Source organism: Esox lucius, chromosome 23 (genome assembly GCF_011004845.1).
Source record: "Esox lucius isolate fEsoLuc1 chromosome 23, fEsoLuc1.pri, whole genome shotgun sequence".
In the NCBI taxonomy this organism is placed as follows: Eukaryota; Metazoa; Chordata; class Actinopteri; order Esociformes; family Esocidae; genus Esox; species Esox lucius.
In genome coordinates, this window is record NC_047591.1 from 16,598,832 (window position 1) to 16,616,723 (window position 17,892).

The 17,892-nt window shown below is 41.6% G+C and overlaps 2 protein-coding genes across 5 annotated transcripts; one reads left to right on the plus strand and one right to left on the minus strand.

Moving 5' to 3' along the window:
* Window positions 1-61: 61 nt before the first annotated feature.
* ccdc59 (coiled-coil domain containing 59) lies at window positions 62-2,461 on the minus strand. Its single transcript, NM_001304149.1, is given in 4 exon segments — window positions 62-511; window positions 1,147-1,255; window positions 1,554-1,920; window positions 2,212-2,461. Coding segments are annotated over 4 exon segments (801 nt in total). The 5' UTR covers window positions 2,369-2,461; the 3' UTR covers window positions 62-343.
* On the plus strand, window positions 2,373-17,152 carry mettl25 (methyltransferase like 25). Of its 4 annotated transcripts, none has more exons than XM_010887343.5 (12): window positions 2,373-2,933; window positions 3,110-3,271; window positions 3,406-3,560; window positions 3,936-4,619; window positions 5,672-5,819; window positions 10,153-10,250; window positions 10,467-10,496; window positions 11,405-11,478; window positions 12,661-12,754; window positions 13,918-13,992; window positions 15,277-15,348; window positions 16,785-17,152. In XM_010887343.5, exons 1-12 carry the CDS (start codon window positions 2,708-2,710, stop codon window positions 16,884-16,886), a joined length of 1,920 nt encoding a protein of 639 aa, XP_010885645.2. In that variant the 5' UTR covers window positions 2,373-2,707; the 3' UTR covers window positions 16,887-17,152. The 4 variants fall into 4 exon arrangements, with proteins under 4 accessions (XP_010885645.2, XP_010885644.2, XP_010885646.2 ...); XM_010887342.5 differs by having other exon boundaries at window positions 3,107-3,271; window positions 16,785-17,151; XM_010887344.5 differs by having other exon boundaries at window positions 3,107-3,271; window positions 3,448-3,560; window positions 16,785-17,150.
* The last annotated feature ends 740 nt before the right edge of the window (window positions 17,153-17,892 follow it).

Here is a 17,892-nt window from a genome sequence, read left to right on the forward strand (position 1 = left end):
CCATCTAAAGGAATGTAATGCTGTAAATACTAGAGTATTTATAAAACGAACTTTAAACTACACCAAGTTAAAAGCCATTTAATTCAATTTAAAAGTCATTTCAGATACATTTTTATATATTTAACAAGAGTAACTCGTCCATCGAGATTTCTTTAAATGCCACCTTGTGGTTCAATATTAAAATACACTACAAGAGTCTCACACTACATAAACATTTATGATACAGACAAGTCACCGAGAACGTGCTGTGTAGGGGAACTTAATGACACATTGACTTAAGAAATGTTCTCTTAAAATGTAAATGTAGGAGTTCCAAAGTTTAGCTAATGTCCATTCTTCCTTGTCATTTCCTATTGGCCTCTTGAATCTTCTGGAGCAGGTAATCCATTTGTAGGTTTAGGTTGGGCTGCCCCTTCTTGGTCTTTTTGCTCAGCATCTGAAAGGTCTCACTTTTCTTCTGTTTGTACTTTTTGATGGCTTCTTCTTTTTGTTGCTTGTTCTTCAAAAATTCCTGAATCAGTGAAAAAATTAAATTGTTCATGATAAATTTAACACATTTGAACAAAGATAGACACCTTTCTGCTCCCATTAAAAGTGTGCCTCGGAATGATGCTGCCACAACAGATCTTATGAGTTTGCTCTCACAAAGTCACACACGGTATCTCTACCTATACCCAGGTAATATCTGTGGTTATAGATGGTGGAAATGACATCACATTAGCAGTTTGGCTTCTTTTTATTAAAGGTTATATTGCAAATTGTTCTATCATGTGGTGGAAGTTCTGATTTACACCAACAACTGTTTATATAAAAACATTGTCAGTTTTGCTCGACAAACTTGCAAAAGTTTAAAAAGGTTATTTTTGAGATGTCACTGATTATCTACACTATTCACTGCTTGTTTTCTCTCTTGAACAGAAACTGAGTGAAATTGGAGATAATTGTGTACCTCTGTGAACCCAATGGGAGAGGCTGGGTGCCACTTTGACTACTGGCCAATAGAAATTCTTAATTTAAGGATGTATTTTGTACACACCCACATCGCTGGTACGTAAATGTTGTGAAACACTATCATTCGACCTTTACTGAAGACATATTAAGGACATTATCTGACATTACAATGCAAAAGGAATTGAGAAGCGTTACCTCTTTCTTTTTCTGCTTCTTTATTTTTATACTCTCAAACTCCTCTTTTGTCTTCTGATAGGAAGTCTTCCTCAACATTTTCTTTTTACTCCGGTTACTCACTGGCAGACTGGGAAATATATTTATACATTATTAGGAACTCAAACATTGCATATTATTCATATATTCCACACTGATTGCAATAAGTATTACAGAGCGTGCACGCACACACACACAATCATATACGGATTCAGTTTTTACACAAAGGTTTTGTCCCGTGGACCAGTGACATTGTTTTTGCTATTATACAATTCTACAAGCATCCAAGGGAGGTGAGACAACATTATTTTGAAGACTTGAGGCACAGGTAGTTAGTCATCAAAAGCGTGTGGTTGACGGAACCACCCTTTTAAAATCAAGCATGTTACCTGTCGTTCTCTAAATCCCCTGTAGCTGAAGGAAGCTGAGCAGAAGAATCCGTCTGGTTGGTACAGATGCCAGCATCAGCTGCAGGTTCTGTGGACGTTGGTGACGCTTCGTTTACTTCCATTGGGGCTGCTTTCTCTTCTACAGCACCCCCTCCACCACCCATCCTAGCTTTAGTTCTGTTGATTCTATTAATCTTAGCCTCATTCATTAGTTGCTCTGCCTCAGCTTCGTACAGATGTCGCAGATGTTCGGGGAACTCTTCCTTATATTGGGTTTTGACCTCTGCATTCTTCCTCCGCTCCTTCCGTAGCAGTTTGTTGTATTCATGTTTTACTTTCTCCTTCCGTTTGAAAGCAAAACCCTGACCTAGGAAAAAGTTATGTTTGTCATACTTTTTATAAAATAGTTTTGATTGATTAAACCTACTTCCACTTGGATGTGGAATCTACTGTAAATTACATATAATACAGGTATATAAGTATTTACACACTTGTTTAGTGTTGTGTCTGGGGGTAACGTGAGCTTTTTATGTAACGTTACATCTGGTTGGAAACTATCAATTCACGTGCAACTATGCAGATAGAGAAATGGCTATATAAATAAGTAGACAGCAAGACTGACACGGAGAGCTAGCTAATGTTGCAGTAGCTAATGTACCTTCTGCAATACTGCCGTCGAACACCTTGTGCTCAGGGACCCATTTCCTCTTATACTTGTTTAACCTCTTTTGTTGTTTGTAGGGTTGGTTTCTATTCCCTTCTTTTCCGTGGAACGTGCCTTTGGTCTTCATTTTCTGTGTTTCTGGTAATGCCATTTCACAAAATTCAGAGAAAATATCTCAGAAAAATGTGTTTACAAATCTCATACTACTTAGCATGCGGTTTCGTCGCATTGTCATGACGTATCTGTTCGAACAGACATTACAATCTATCCAAGAGCATTAGAGCAAGTGAGAAGTCATTTGTGTTGCTGCATACGTAAGAAAAGCGTCCATAGGACGCAATTTATTTCGGTACACCAAACATGGCGACCGCATACATGCTGAGAAAATCATACATGTTAAGTTGCAACTAGTTATGCCTGACTATTTTGGAAAGCGCAGTCAGTCTAGCAGTCTACGTTATATACCTCTACGGTACATATTTTATATTCAATGGCATCTTCCATGAGTTCGCTAGAAGTGATTCAGAGAAAAATAGATGAGGTTAAACAATTTCTATCTGTTTCGGTTAGCATCGCCAATGCCCATACGGTGGATTTTTACACTTTAAATATATGGGATAAGTTCGTGGCATTGCCTCCTGAAGATGTCTTGACAGAAATCACTTCGAACGGTGACCACAAGAGAGCGCAAAAAGATAACTTAAACCATAGCAATGGTAAGCCTTTCTCTCTCAAACTCCATGTTCAATCTTTTTAAAGGATGACTTCAGTCCACAACCACTTTAATTAAGTACCATTTCTTTTTTCTTTTTATGGTATTGTTATTACACTATTCTAATGTTTATCAATGTCACAAACTCTTCTTTTTATTTATTTTATTTTACTCTAGAAGAAAAAACAAAGAGCATCTTTGGTTTCTGCCATGACACTAAGCGACTGGTGGATGTTGTTGAGCTCCTGGAGGCCGCCAATGCCCACTCCCTATCTGGCCTTGGGGTCTGTGTAAGCCTCGCGGAGCTACTGCAATTCCTCAACACGTCACCCCTGGACCAAGGTACAACAGAATGGACGCTGCGTCTTTTACCCCAAGAAAAACTATGGGAAACTGTTGGTTTTAGTCCAAGGTCTGGGATCTGTCTGAACAAAAAAACATTTCTATTAGTATCAATATTCTCGTGCTTTTTCCAGCAGGCAGCAGTTCACTGACATTGCACATGTGTCCATTGACAGTTAAAGTAGCTGTGACGGGGCCGGATGAGTTCATGAACGCGAAGAAGTCCCATGAGGTGGAATCCATGTCAGAGGTGGTGGCATGCCTAGCCCAAAGCTGCCAGGTTGAGCAGGTGAAACATATCAAATTAATATTTGGGAAAAAGGGAAATCTCTTTGTATCCAAGTGTTGTTTTTTTTGTTATACTTGCTAATACAAAGTGTAGTCTTTTATTCCACTGGGAACTTAGATTCTGTTATTGCTATACAATGAGTTTGTTTATTTTGTGAATTAGGTGTGTTAGTGCTGGGTTAGAACAAACAGCTGTGAGCTTTGTTAAGAATTCCTGAAACTGGAGTGGTATACTACAATGTGAGTTAGAGTATAATTTGACTCCTCAGGACAAAATAGCACAGACTAGACTACTGCATGATCTAATTAAATGTAATAATAGCATAAATCCTTAGGTTTTAGATTACAACTACCATGTGTCCCTACTTCTGATCAGGTGATTGACGTTGGCTCGGGGAAGGGCTATCTGTGCTCCTTCTTGTCAATGCAGTATGGCCTCCAGGTGTACGGTATTGACTCATCCAGCGTCAACACGCACGGTGCCCAGGAGAGGAACAGGAAGCTCAAGAAGTACTCCCGGGCTTACCAAAGACACAGCAAGGCCAATAAGACTCAAACAGTAGAGCCCCCTTCAGGACTGGATGACCTGGAGGCTATTGCACCCAGGGAGAGATGCAGAAAGCACGTGGTTTCGATAACTCAGGATGCCAAGGACAGGAGAGAAGATGCTGAGGCGGAGGGGAGGCAACACAGAGAAGAACAGACAAACACAACTTGTTTAAAAGATCGTATCAAGGACGACCACATTACATCACTGACCTCGGCCATTCTGTTAGCGGACAATTCCTTACCCGAGGTGGAGCCAACCGACCCAGTCTCAGCTCCAGAGGATCCCTTCCTCGGTGCTCTGTGTGTCGGCATGGTGGAGGCGGGATCCCCACGGGTACCCCCCAGTGAGCTGAGCGTGGAGGAGAGGGAGAGGAGGAAGAGAGAAAACATCGAGAGGAAGGCCAGGAACTGGGTCAACAGTGATGGAATGAGCGGCGGCATCCTGTACTCACCTCTGACTTCTTATGTTACCGCAGAGACGGAGCTCAAGGAGATTATCGGTGAACTGAAGGTAGGTTAGACTCACTTTTAACCCAGAAGGCGGAGAAATGGCCAGACCATGCTCTGTTGACAGTAAAAGCCACCGAATGGGTCGGTGGTGTGACATGTCCATTTTGATTTCCAAAGTATATGGCTATGGTAGCACACAGCCTTGGGGCTTATTGCTCTACTCATGTGCTCTATTGTAATGCTCGATTTCTCATTGTGGCTAATTAAATTACAGTCATTATTTATTTTTTTTAAGTTACTTTTCCTGATTTGGGTAATAGTGACACATTTGAATCCTGTTAATTAATGGACTAAATTATTTGTAAAAACAATATCTTATGGGTAGGTTTCTGTTACTTGAAGAATGTTCCCTTCTCGTGAGAAAGAAATTATGAAATGTTGTAATTATGTTTTCTTAAACGTACAGATGGGAAATTATTTCAGAAGAACTAAATCTAACTGTTGATATTAGTTGGCAGTGGCCTTTTAACAAAAATATAATAAAAGATAATGAAACATTGCACACGGTATGAATCTCCCATTATAACATTTATTAATTGTAATGTAGCCACAGTGAAGTGGTATAACCCAGATTTCTACAGTCATATTACATAATATTGTTTTGTGGATTTGAGGATGCAATAAAAATCTTGACTGTGTTACAGGAAATAAGTTTTAGAGGTTTTCCAGGTATTTTCACTGTTTTTCATCAGCCAACAAGTGTATGTCCATAAAACTTCCAGAACTATGGATATTGTAATGCAATTTTGATTAACTGAGCAGTAGGCTACATGTTTTTTTAATTTTTTATATCCAACGATGAATACCTAATTTCTTAGTCCTATTTTGAAACCATTATGTCACTGACCAAATATCTAAAGCCATAATTCCTAAGATTAATATTTAGGTTTACCACAGCAAATACCTGTCACATTCAAATAGGCATTTCAAATCTCTTCTGTTTGCATACGTGCCTATAATGTGTTGGTCCCTGTTGCCATCTCTGGGTGGCGTTGCTAACGCAGGCCCCATGTCAGTGCTGAGCTCTGTCTCTTCTTGTTTTTCAAACCCCAGGATGCGGTCATGGTTGGCCTGCACACGTGTGGAGACCTGGCGCCCAGTACCCTGCGCATGTTTGTGGCCAAACGGGAGCTCCTCTCCGTCTGCAATGTAGGCTGCTGTTACCACCTCCTTTCTGAGGAGTTTGATCCCACCAGACAAGGTAATTACACGCCCTAGGGGGAAAGAAAAGATTGGCACACACGCTTCTGTGTGTGTGTGTGTGTGAGAGAGAGTGCAAGAGAGAGCGCGAAAGAGAGAAAAAACCTTATAGGTCTCAGCCAAATGGCCCATACAGCAGAGCTCATGTGCCTAGAGGCCACGTTCACTGGCTTTGTCCCAACACACTCTAATGGCTTCTTTGATCTTCTACCTCTTCTTCCTAGTCACACAGTGTTTAATGGACTGGATAAGTCTTAATGATAGTGTTTCATACCTATCAAGTCCATTCAGATTAGTAAGAGGGACAGGAGAACAGAAGGGGACTTGGACAGATGGCATGACCTGTGGGAATGGCATAACCGTTTAATTACCAACCTGGTATACAGTGACACAGGGTGTTCCCCTAGGGAGAGGCAGTGCATACCTTTATTAGGTGCACACAGTATAGTAGGGCTACACAGCAGCTACACAGGACAGCTGGCTACACAGCAGCTACACAGTACAGCTGGCTACACAGCAGCTACACAGTATAGCTGGCTACACAGCAGCTACACAGTACAGCTGGCTACACAGCAGCTACACAGTACAGCTGGCTACACAGCAGCTACACAGTACAGCTGGCTACACAGCAGCTACACAGTACAGCTGGCTACACAGCAGCTACACAGTACAGCTGGCTACACAGCAGCTACACAGTACAGCTGGCTACACAGCAGCTACACAGTACAGCTGGCTACACAGCAGCTACACAGTACAGCTGGGTACACAGCAGCTACACAGTACAGCTGGCTACACAGCAGCTACACAGTACAGTTGGCTACACAGCAGCTACACAGTACAGCTAGCTACACAGTACTCAGGCAGGGAGACACATTGGCCTCGTCTTCCCACAAGCCCACCCCCTCCAACCCCTATAGACCATATGGTTTCCATTGTATGTGGCAATCTCATCCAGAGCCAAACTCTTACTTATTACTGCTGATATAAATGGCCTTCCCTTCTTCCATTCCTCTCCCTCCTTCCCTCCCCTTTGAAGGCCTGTAAATCTTCTGCAGACTTCCCGGTGTTGTTTTTATGCTAATCATCCTTTTGTCACCCAGTGTCTACTTTGTTACTCTCTACCAATCCCAAATCTATATAGGCCCTTATTTCTCTCACAAGCCAAATATGGAGTTGCGTGAACACTCATGTGGGTAGATGAGTTGGAGTGGAGTGGAGCGGTCCATAGAAATATAGACGGGCCCAGACCAGAGGCGAACCCACTCTGTGGATTCAGTTAGGAAAGAACAGAGATGAGAGAGACTGTTGGAGTCATTTAATGCATTTATTGTCTCAGGATAGAAGTTTAGCAGATTGCAAATGTGATTATTTTGACCCTTTAATGTCCATGGGTGGAATTAAAAATGATTTATTCAGCTTTTATTCAGACATTAAACCAGAGTGGCTTGGCATTTTCAGTTTGCTGTAAAAATGTAGTCTGTTCAGAAAAACACTGCATTACGAAATTGTTCCAAATGTACAAGAATGATTGAAATGATGGATTTACATAAAATAATAAGCCCAAATGGCTACATTGCAAAAAATGCTTCTTTGAAAATCATTTAAAAATAGTTAAGAGCTTAAATTAAGCATAGTAATCTGCCAATGAGTGGAGAAATGTAACTTTTAATATACAGACATTCTGAAAATAAGCTACATATTCTTGTTTTCAGACTTTACAAATGTTATTGTCTCAGTCTAATTCACAACTACATTCTTAATATGTTTAGCTTGGTTTTGAAATATCTGCCTTGTTACAAATTAAAGTTTCTCATACCACTGGCAGATGTTTTTGCTTGATTAAAGCATTTCTTTCTCATTTGAAGTTTTATTTTACTTAGGCATTTATTTTTATTTTTTTACATTTATCGTCTTGAAAATACAAAGGCTAGGATACTGTGTACACAGGCTAATAGTCTCTCCACAGGAATTGTTCTGTTTTCCCTTCAAATGTATAATGCAATGCTTTCCGAGGAGTCTAGTCGTAACAATGCTTAATACACCGCGGCACCTGTTTTACCCACAAGACATGGCACACATCACTGTAGGCCCTAACGATTCAGACCGACGGGTTGACAGATGAGCCAGAATGTTCGTTCAGCTCCTCTCTTTTTTTATGACCTCATTGATCTCCAATCCCTCCTGTTTATGAGGTACGAAACATTTATGCATGGCGTCTCGGTGTGCTATGACTACCTCTGCGTGCTTCTAACAGTGACTTGGCATCGAGGCGCTGTGAGCTGCTTCCTATCACGCTGTCTATTAACACAGCGACCCCTAACCTGTGACTCGCTACTCTGTTGGGGCGCCCGATAATGACATCACATCGTTTTGATTTAAAACACTAAAGTCGCTCCAGACGTCCTTGCACGCTTCCATCTCACTCTCTGTCTCGACCTTGCAAATAGTTCTGGGATGAGAGCCAAATCCTGTGGTGTACAGCCTCACCCTACAGGATGGGAACCCAAACCGCTAGCTGAGCTGAGGAGTGTGGATATCCTTAGCTAATTCATATAGGAAAGATCCATGCAGTTGTGTCCTATGGAACATGATTCGGTGGACTGTACCATTTGTCTTATTCTTTCAGCCTGGTGAGAGACCTTTCAACTGATATGGGGTCAGCCTGCTCTACTCCTCTGTCTTTGACCATTATATTATTTTACACTATGTTTTAGTAATTTTGCTGGGCATCTCATACAGTGTGACTTGCTGGATAGGGTTAAGTGCCTTGCTTAAGACCATTTTTTTTTTTATAATGTAAGCTGGCGGATTGAAAACAGCAACCTTTCAGTCACTGGCTCAACCCTAACCACAGGCCTCTTTCAAACCTACAATATATTTAAGTGGCCTGAGACCTGTCCTCAAGGGGTTAAAGTAATGTGCCCTAGAGCCACAGTATCATTTCAGACTACAATAAAAGAAACACTTGGGAGTGTCTGTGTTTGTATTTAGCGGTGTGCCAGAGAAGTGGGTAATCGGTACTTGGCACTCGCCACATGGTCACTTTAGTGAGGCTGAGATTAGGCTGGCCTGATTAGCCTAGCGTGCTAGGGAAATGTAAACATGTCACCACACAGAGTGCAGTGTTTTTCCTGAGTGCAAGGAAAATCCAGCAAAACAGAAAAAGTAGCCAGCCGGGTTGGTGTCCTGATTTTGTTTTACCCAAGAAGTTCTATTTTGGTGACATCTGGTAGATTCGTATGCCTTGATTTTGTGAAGTACACAGCAAAAGCACTAAAAACATGAAGTTCAACTCCCAAATTGGTACATTTTGTTGTGGTATTATGTTTAAAGAAATAATGATAACATTTGAATTACATTTAATTTAGTAATTCCTTTAGTACCCCCAAAACCTGCTATTTCAAACCAGTTCATTTGACACTGATGGAAATACCCTCACAATAAAGCTGACAGCCTGTATTGTAACCCATTAATAAGTGGTTCATTTAAAATCCAACGTGCCAGAGTACAGAGCCTAAACAACAAAGTGTGTTATTATCCAAATGCTTCTGGTCTGCACTGTATGACCAGAAATAGAGGGATAGAATGACCACGTTGCTGTATTAATACTACGAGCATGTTATCCCCTGTGTTTGTGGCATCTGTTTCCACATGACCGGGTGCATTTACTGCCGTCCCACACCTAAGTGGAGAATGAAAGGCCCTGCTCTCAGAGCCCGCAAATGACCTTGTTGTAGCGAGATACCCTCAACTTTTCCGATATCGGTTGCCATTAGAACCGGAACAACAACCCTGGTGCTGCGGTCCGTGCGAGACTGCTGCCAAGACAGTAGGGGTTTACTAGGAATAACCCGAGGAGGGCACTTCCCCTCGCCTGCCTGCCCCCTCGTACAGAACATCCAGCCACTGAATAGCAGCAATGATGTCTTAGGAGCAAGCCCAACACCAACAAAGGGGCCAAGCCCCTAAGTTATACATCAGCGATCCACTGTTTCTTTGGCCATCAGCGCACATCACCAGTTATATCACATTGAATTTGTATATTTCCCATACACCCGCTGCCTCCAGCATCCAACCAAAAGCAGTGTTTCACAAGCACTGCTCGCTTTGGGACTGACAGTCCCGTTCAACCGAAGTGTAGTCAGAGCTATGTGGCTAACAGGTTCTGTTTCTCTTTCTGTCTCCATCTGGACGGTTATGTCACTCAGCATATAGAAACAGAACCTGCACCCAAAATGAGAACTGCCAAGCTCTGGTGGAAACAGATTATTCACACAGTTTTAACACCGTTGGTTACCGTGTGTGTATGACGGGTGTGTGTGTGTGTGTTTCAGAGGGTCCGGGCGGCAGTGTGTATGGCTTCCCCCTGAGTCGGTTCCTAAGGGAGCAGTCCTGGTTCTGTGGCAGAAATGCCAGGATGTCTGCGTGTCTGGTAAGACTTTCGTCACTTCGGTGAAGGACATTGAGCCAACATCTGTTAAGGCTACGATGTCTTTCTACTTCCTTTAGTAGAAGGCACTGAACAGTTCAGATAAGCCACAGTATTGGCAGAAAAACGAATTGACCTAGAAACCTGTATTGTACCACAACAATTCAGGGGTGAGCAATTGGTTCTAAGTATATGAAAATTTCTCTTCATTTCTTCCAGTCTTTGGAGAGAATTGTCCAGGGCCAAGGGGTAAGTGCCATACTGGACACAAGTACACGGCAACATTTGTGATCAGACTTCTGTCAAACCACACATCTAGGACACAGTGCAAACAAAGTTGAATGGATTTCTGGTGGCCACACGTTTGTGCCATGAAAGACAAACAAAGCTGACCAATTGAATGACTGCATCCAGCATCTGGCCCCATGGGCGCTTGATAAATCCTGTTTTTGTTGTTTGCATTCAAGATCAAGTTGATAAGGATGCATTAAAACACACTGTGCCCATATTTCTCTGGACTAATTCACATACAATAGGTCCTGATTGAGAGCTTACATACTTCTGTATTTGAGCTGCCAATCGCTGTATGCCTGCACAATGGAACCCGGTTTTCTTTATAGAGCACTACAATGGAACAGGGTTCAAAGGGCACCCCATAGGACCTTTGGTCCCTATAATATAAATAGGGTGTAATTTGGGACTCTTGTGTGTGGGGCCCACCCCAATACACAGTTCCACCCAGACCAGTAACAAAGAACGTTTCTGAATATTAATGTAATCACTTAGGGATGATTGCGCCCAGATCATTTTTCGTTTTGAGGTCGGAATAAGCATAGATGATTGGCATAAATGTTCCCTCGATTGTTTTCTGTTTTTTTAGAAGTTGTATATCATCATTTTGTTTGTTAGTCCACTGATAATACAATCCTATATATTTTTAAGAAACACATCATCATGTGATTTTTTACTTTGCTTTTAAATGCTCTATTTTGAAAGCCTGACACAATTTATTTGGGGTTTTATGATCAGTGAACTAAAGGTCATTTTTGAGTAAACTATCCCATTCCTTCATACCTTAACTACTGGCAGAGAAAATAAGAAATATAAAAACAAAAAAAGTATGTTGTAACCAAATGTTTGGGGGCATTCTCTCACAGATTCAAATGGAGTCACTCTTCTACAGGGCAGTCCTGCATGTGATATTAAGGGACCACTACAGTTCCTTTAAAAGGTAGGTTTAGTGCCTTTGGTTTGGGAGCCTCTAAAGCAGCAGGCTTAGCAGGCTTCCAAAGATTACTGAGAGACCCGAGATGCCCTCTGCCTTGGGCAGTACTGCACATTTGACAAAGCTGTTCAATGTCCATGTGAGGTCATACGGGCCCTTATTATATAGTTTGTTGCCAGATTGCCACAACTTCCACTCAGATATGCTTAGCTAGATTACAAAAGAGAGTCTTCAGACCAAGAAAGAGTATTCCCTTAGCTAAGATTGTGCTGAACACCCCTTTTTGAAAATTGACACTAGTAGACTCCCAACATAACACTCTCAGACTTGAGTTGACTATGAATCCATGGAAGACAGCTGCTCTCAGTGAGAAAACACCAAAACTAGACCAGGGACGTCATGAGAGTGTGTCACAGCGCCGTCGTTGTGGTTTTTGAGATTCTGAACTGGAGACGTGAGGAGATTAACAACCAGAGTTGTCAGTGAAGCAGAGGAAATGAAATAAAAAAGGCATCCCACCTGGTTGACTGCCTCCACAGCCTGGTAACACCTTGCCCACAGGACACAGATCCTCACAGACAGGAACCAGGATCCCATATCTCACCAATGGAACTCATTTCGTCACCCACCGATTGATTGCTAGGGTGTTGTATTGTTACCAAGGGTGAACACGAGAGAAAAAGGGGAGGCGGAAACCTATGACTTAATGATTGAATTCATGGTGATTCGGAAAGAGCGGTCTTAACGCGCGCACGTGTACGTGTGTGTGTGTGTTATAGGTCTAACTATACTCATAGGGACCAAATGTTCCAATGAGTATAGTAAAACCAGAAAAAATGTGACTCATGAGGACCTTCTGCCGGTCCCATGAGGCAAAAGTCAATTTCCGGCTCAGGGTTTAGGGTCAAACTTACAATTTGTTTTATGATTAGAATTGGGGTTTCTTTAAGGTCCAGGCGTTGTTGGTTAATTTTAGGGTTAAGGTTAGGCATTACGTCAAGGTAAAATGAATTTAGGCATAAATGTTACTTTATTGAAAATAAGGTTATGGTTAGGTTAAGATTATGGTTGGGTTAAGGTTAGGGTTAAGACTAGGGCAAGGGAGCATGCAATTTCTATTTTCTGGTCCCCATGTGGATAGCCATACAAACTTTTGTGTGTGTGTGTGTGTGTGTGTGCCATTGGCAGTGAGAAACGTGTCGGGAACGTCTACTCCAAGGCCGCCTCGTTTGTGGACTATGTCCGAAGAGCGCTCCGGAGGCTGGATCTGGATGAATCAAAGGTTAGTGCTGTATGATTCGGGAATTTCAGGAGCAGAGTTGGGAATGTTATACATTATATTTAGGGATTTTGTTCATTGAAAGCAACATGTCCTCAGGGGGAATCCAGCTCTGTGGCTTTGGACACTGGAAAGGCATCCCATAATGGGTTTGATGTCAAAAAAGTACTTGATGTGAGATGTCAAATTCCATAGAGATTAAGCTTTTGGCATAGCTCTGTGTAATCGAACTGACAGTAACGATTATCTGTAATGGTACCTATAATTACCGTGAAAACGTCACTGACTCGAGAACGGCTATTAAACTGACACATGGACCTTAAGGGCTGTTTTGAAATCAGCAAGTTGTCTAAATATGCATTACCTAGAAGAATATTTGACACCTGCTTTAAACGCCTAGCCTCACAGAATAGCCTCATGGGTAATGCATCGTTAAACTAACAGCTAGTGTAGGGATTAGGGAATGTCTCATCAGGCTCCTGTAAAATTATCTATGAACAGGAGATTTTTTGTCCTGTTGCTCATAAAGCCTGAGATTAGGACTGTTCAATAGGTTTATGTTGTGTTATCAATCATGTCGCCCTCTTTACCCTTGCCTATACATCAGACTGTTACCATGGTTACTCCATGACAGTCTAAAACAAGTCACTAGAGACAGAATGTAAACGTTTTTACATGCCAAAATGTTGAATATGGTTATACTGTATTTCAACGTACTTATTTGGTTGGCTGCCATTGCTGAAGTTACTTGTTTCCGTTTTGTATTTTTAAACTCTTGATAATACACAATGTCTCAAGAGTAGCCTAACTCAACTGACTGAAATGTCCCTCCAATGAGCTGAATTGGCTTGGTCAGAACTATATACAAATAGACTTGGTTAATAGCCTAACACTCTGTGTATAATGTGTTTCAGGTTTACCTTCAACATTATGACAACATCAGCAAACAACAGGCACATTCAAATCTTTGTCAACGTTCTGACCTATGATAGGACGTTAAAAGTGGACTAACATGTCCACTCCGAGGCTGTGACAGGGCCTCATTAAACATGCTCTGTCTCGAACCCTCTGTCCTCATCTGGCCCCATCTCTTACACATTCTCACACTCTCTCTTCCATCTCTCCCTCCCTCTCGCTCTGCCTCCCTCCCTCCCTCCCTCTCTCAGCTCTCAGACAGTGTCATACAGGGCTACTATGACACATACCAGCCCAGAATGGTTGAGATGGAGGCATTTAACATGGTAGGTCCCTACTGTTAAAGCTACAGCAGTGCTATTACCTGGAGGAAGTATTACTCTGACTGAATGGGTCAGACAGAAAAATATTTGATTCTCTTTACTTTGTCCGTTTTGTATTTTGGATCAGTTGTTAAGCCTATTCATTTTGGCTTACCTTTACACAACTCCCTCATTGGCTTACCTTTACACAACTCCCTCATTGGCTTACCTTTACACAACTCCCTCATTGGCTTACCTTTACACAACTCCCTCATTGGCTTATGCCGGCTCTACTCTGTGTAAATACGTTGACAATTAAGTGAGAACTTTGCTGTCATCGGGCCAAACCAAAGCTAGTTCAGAATCAGAGGCTTTTGTTTCCTTGATGTTACACACCTTTGACAATCGTAGCACCTAGTTGAACTATTGTGTCCCATATTTAACCCTTTAAATGTATTACATAGATATATTTTGGCCTAAATTGACAGAGGAGATTTAAATAGTTTCAGACAGAAGTAATATAATAGCAAATGCATGACAATGGTGGTGACATATGAAAAGCATAGTGACCGCGATCACAGTAGAAAGAGAACAGAGGTGGAACATTCATAAATCCCTACCATCACACAGTTAAAGTTGTTGTTTACGCTTTCCAAAAATGTCCTGATATAAAACACACTCTGGATCTGGTTGTCATCATTTGAAAGTTACTCATTTACCAACAATACTAGCTAAGTTATAAAATATGATCTTTACAATTTTAGGTTTCAGAGTGTAAACATGCTTTAGTACTTGAGACACATGCTCGGCCTCAGTGCTGGGACACACTTGTACCAGACAGTTAGGAGAAGTCCTTTCCTCCCATTCTCTGCCCTCTCTGACATCTCCAGTAAATTCCTACTTTTGAAGAAATAGATGACATGCCAGTAGATAGTGTGCCCACACACACGTCATTCTGCCCTGCTCAAGGTGCACCAGGTGCCACTGATTGTTGGGTCATGGGTCACTTATCACATAGGGCTAAAGCTTTCTTAAGCATTCTGATATTCTTTCACCAGATTGGTCGTTTGATTAATCACACCAGATCTTTTTTTTTTGTGGTGATCAGATTGGTCAAAAGAACCAAAAAAAGACCTGAATTGGGTTTGTTGTTGTGAAAAGACAATTTACACTCACCCTAGTTGCCAATAAAATATTGATAGAATAATAATCAGTATTTTCTTTCATATTTTCTTTGTAGACTTGGTTTTGTTTTAGGTATTCTCAAACAAAACACTGTTGTTTACTGACATGGCTGCATTTCCTCAGCTGAAGGTGATGTTGGCTCCCTGCATTGAGGGCTTGATTCTGCTGGACCGCCTCTGCTACCTCAAAGAACAGGTAAAGAAACATCCTTAACCCCAATGGGCCCCACAGCGCTTGGGAGGCTTCTCTGTGGTCTGAAGTGGATAAGACGCACTGCAACTACGGAGTACAGGACATGAACTGTCCCACTACTTTTTCCCCAAATCCGTTCTCACACATTAAAACACACAAACACTCACACGTAATGTCAAATGTGGTGGTATAATCACGTGGTTTTCACGTCAAATGGCCTTGAAACCAAACATCTCTTTGACCTACTCTTTGGGGAATGTGCTATTTGGAGAAAACGTAGAGATTCCAAGTCGAAATACAATTGGTTTTAGCATAATAAGATAATAACATGTAATGAGATGTAAGTATAAAATATACATTGCGATGGGTAGACATATAATGATTAACTGCTATACCGTGTAATAAAAAAAAATACAGATGTAATTTGTTAGCAATTTTCTGTCCAAGTCCTAGCAGGGGGAAAGCGACAGTTTTGTGATGGAAGGATCCTAAACTCTGCCTTATAACTCTGTGGCTTTGCATTTCGTTAGATTTCCTAGGCGAAATATCATGTAAGTCGGAAGAAATCCGAGCAGACACCACTAGGGTTGCCGTTCTCGCCTGGGAGTGTTTGAACTGCATAACGCAGACTGAAATTAAATTACAAACAATCAGTGATTTGACTGATATTATCTAATATTATCTATATGCTTTGGAAGGAGAGGTGTTTTCTTCTACATGTTTGTTGCCTTGTCTCAAAGTGCCCACTGACAGGAATATGTTACAGAAAAAAATAGTGTCACTATGTTACAGTATTGTCTTACAGGAGTGTCTCTATGTTTAGATGACATACAGTATTGATATATAGTGTTACCATGTTAAATGTATATAAATTACCAGTCACAAAACCACAAGATTTGGTCACACCTACTCACTCGAGGGTATTTCTTAGTTACATCAAAATGATGAAATAAAACATGGAATCATTTAGTAACCAAAAAAGTGTTAAACAGATCAAAATGCATTTATATTTTAGATTCTTTAATGTTGCCACCCTTTGCCTTGATGACAGCTATGCACAAACTGTGTGTGTGTGTTCCATAATCAGTCAGTGTCCGTAAGGTATCAGCCGGTCAGTGTCCGTAAAGTATCAGCCGGTCAGTATCTGTAAAATACCTAGCTTGGATGTTCAGAACTTGAAACATGCTGCTTTCAGTGTTTTTCAAGAAGTCCACCTAACACAATATTTGCACAGATGTGACTACTCGGGGGAATCATTACGAAGATATTTTACAAGGAAGGGGGCCGCATTCATCTGAGGCCCCCGCTGCATTGTTCAAAGGCAAATTCTGCTGTGCAATGGAGTGTCTTGTGTGGGGGGGGGGGGGGGCAGTATTTGACGTTGCGCTGTTGTCTGACTGTTTTTGTTATTCTTGTCGGTAATGTTATTTTTTTTCCAGGAAGACGTGACGTTCTCTGCTCTTGTGCAGCTCTTTGATCCCCTGTTGTCGCCTCGCTGTTATGGGATTGTTGGAGTGAAGGCACCTGGGACAGCATTGTAGGGGTGGCTCAAACGGCTTTTTCCTGACTTCAGGAAAAAATAAGTCTTTGATCATATTTTTTTTTCCTGACACGCATGATTTTAGCCATGTTTTAATATGATTATGCACACCTTACCAAGTCACATACAAACATGGGAATGCGATACATCTGTTCTCTCTAATGATCCTTTTTCTGTTTTCTGCTAGTCATACTGTACTTTGGGGTGTACTGTACCATACCATATTAATAAAGACTTATTAGAAAAATTACAAAATACCAGTGGATTTCTGCCCTGTTCCCTCCAATGGCTGGTCTTTCCAGGAGTGCCTCAGAGGAGCAAACATTAATACCACATGGTCAAAGCCCCTGGAAACACCATTGCACTCCCTTCTTTCTCAGCTCTTTCTATTGTATTTTATTTTTTTCAACTCTTCGTCAATGTGAGAGGCCGGTGTCTGTGTCTTCCAGGAATACAGATGTCTCCCACGCTCAGCAACCGTCCGGCCATCATCTCAGTTTGCCCTCTACTCTAATGACTGCAATGCCCACGACAACCCATAGAAATGTTTGGGTCTGACAAAGTCATATGGTATTGACTTGAGTTAGAGAGAACAATAGCTGGTTTTGGTGTCCTGGACTCAAGGACTGGGATCGGGGAGTTGACTGTTCTTCGCCAGTCGTCCCTGACTGGCTGGTCTGGAATCCCCATCAGCAGGGGTCTACCCAGGAGGAGTAGCGGGACAGAACAGGGCCCTCCACCCCTTGTAGTCCTGTCTTTTCCATTTTTTCATAAATCATTCCCATTTTCCATCGTTCATTTTGAAGGCTGGTGCATTTCAACACAGCCTGGAATCAGACTAGTGGAAACGATGCATGCCCTGTATGTAACAGTTATTGGGTCAATACTGTGATCCATTAAATAACTATCCTACAGTGTGTTTTATGGTGCATACAGCAGGAAGGAACAACTACAGCTAAGTTGGTTAAATTAAGTGGAAAGAGAGGAGCTCATTGCTGGCTACTTTG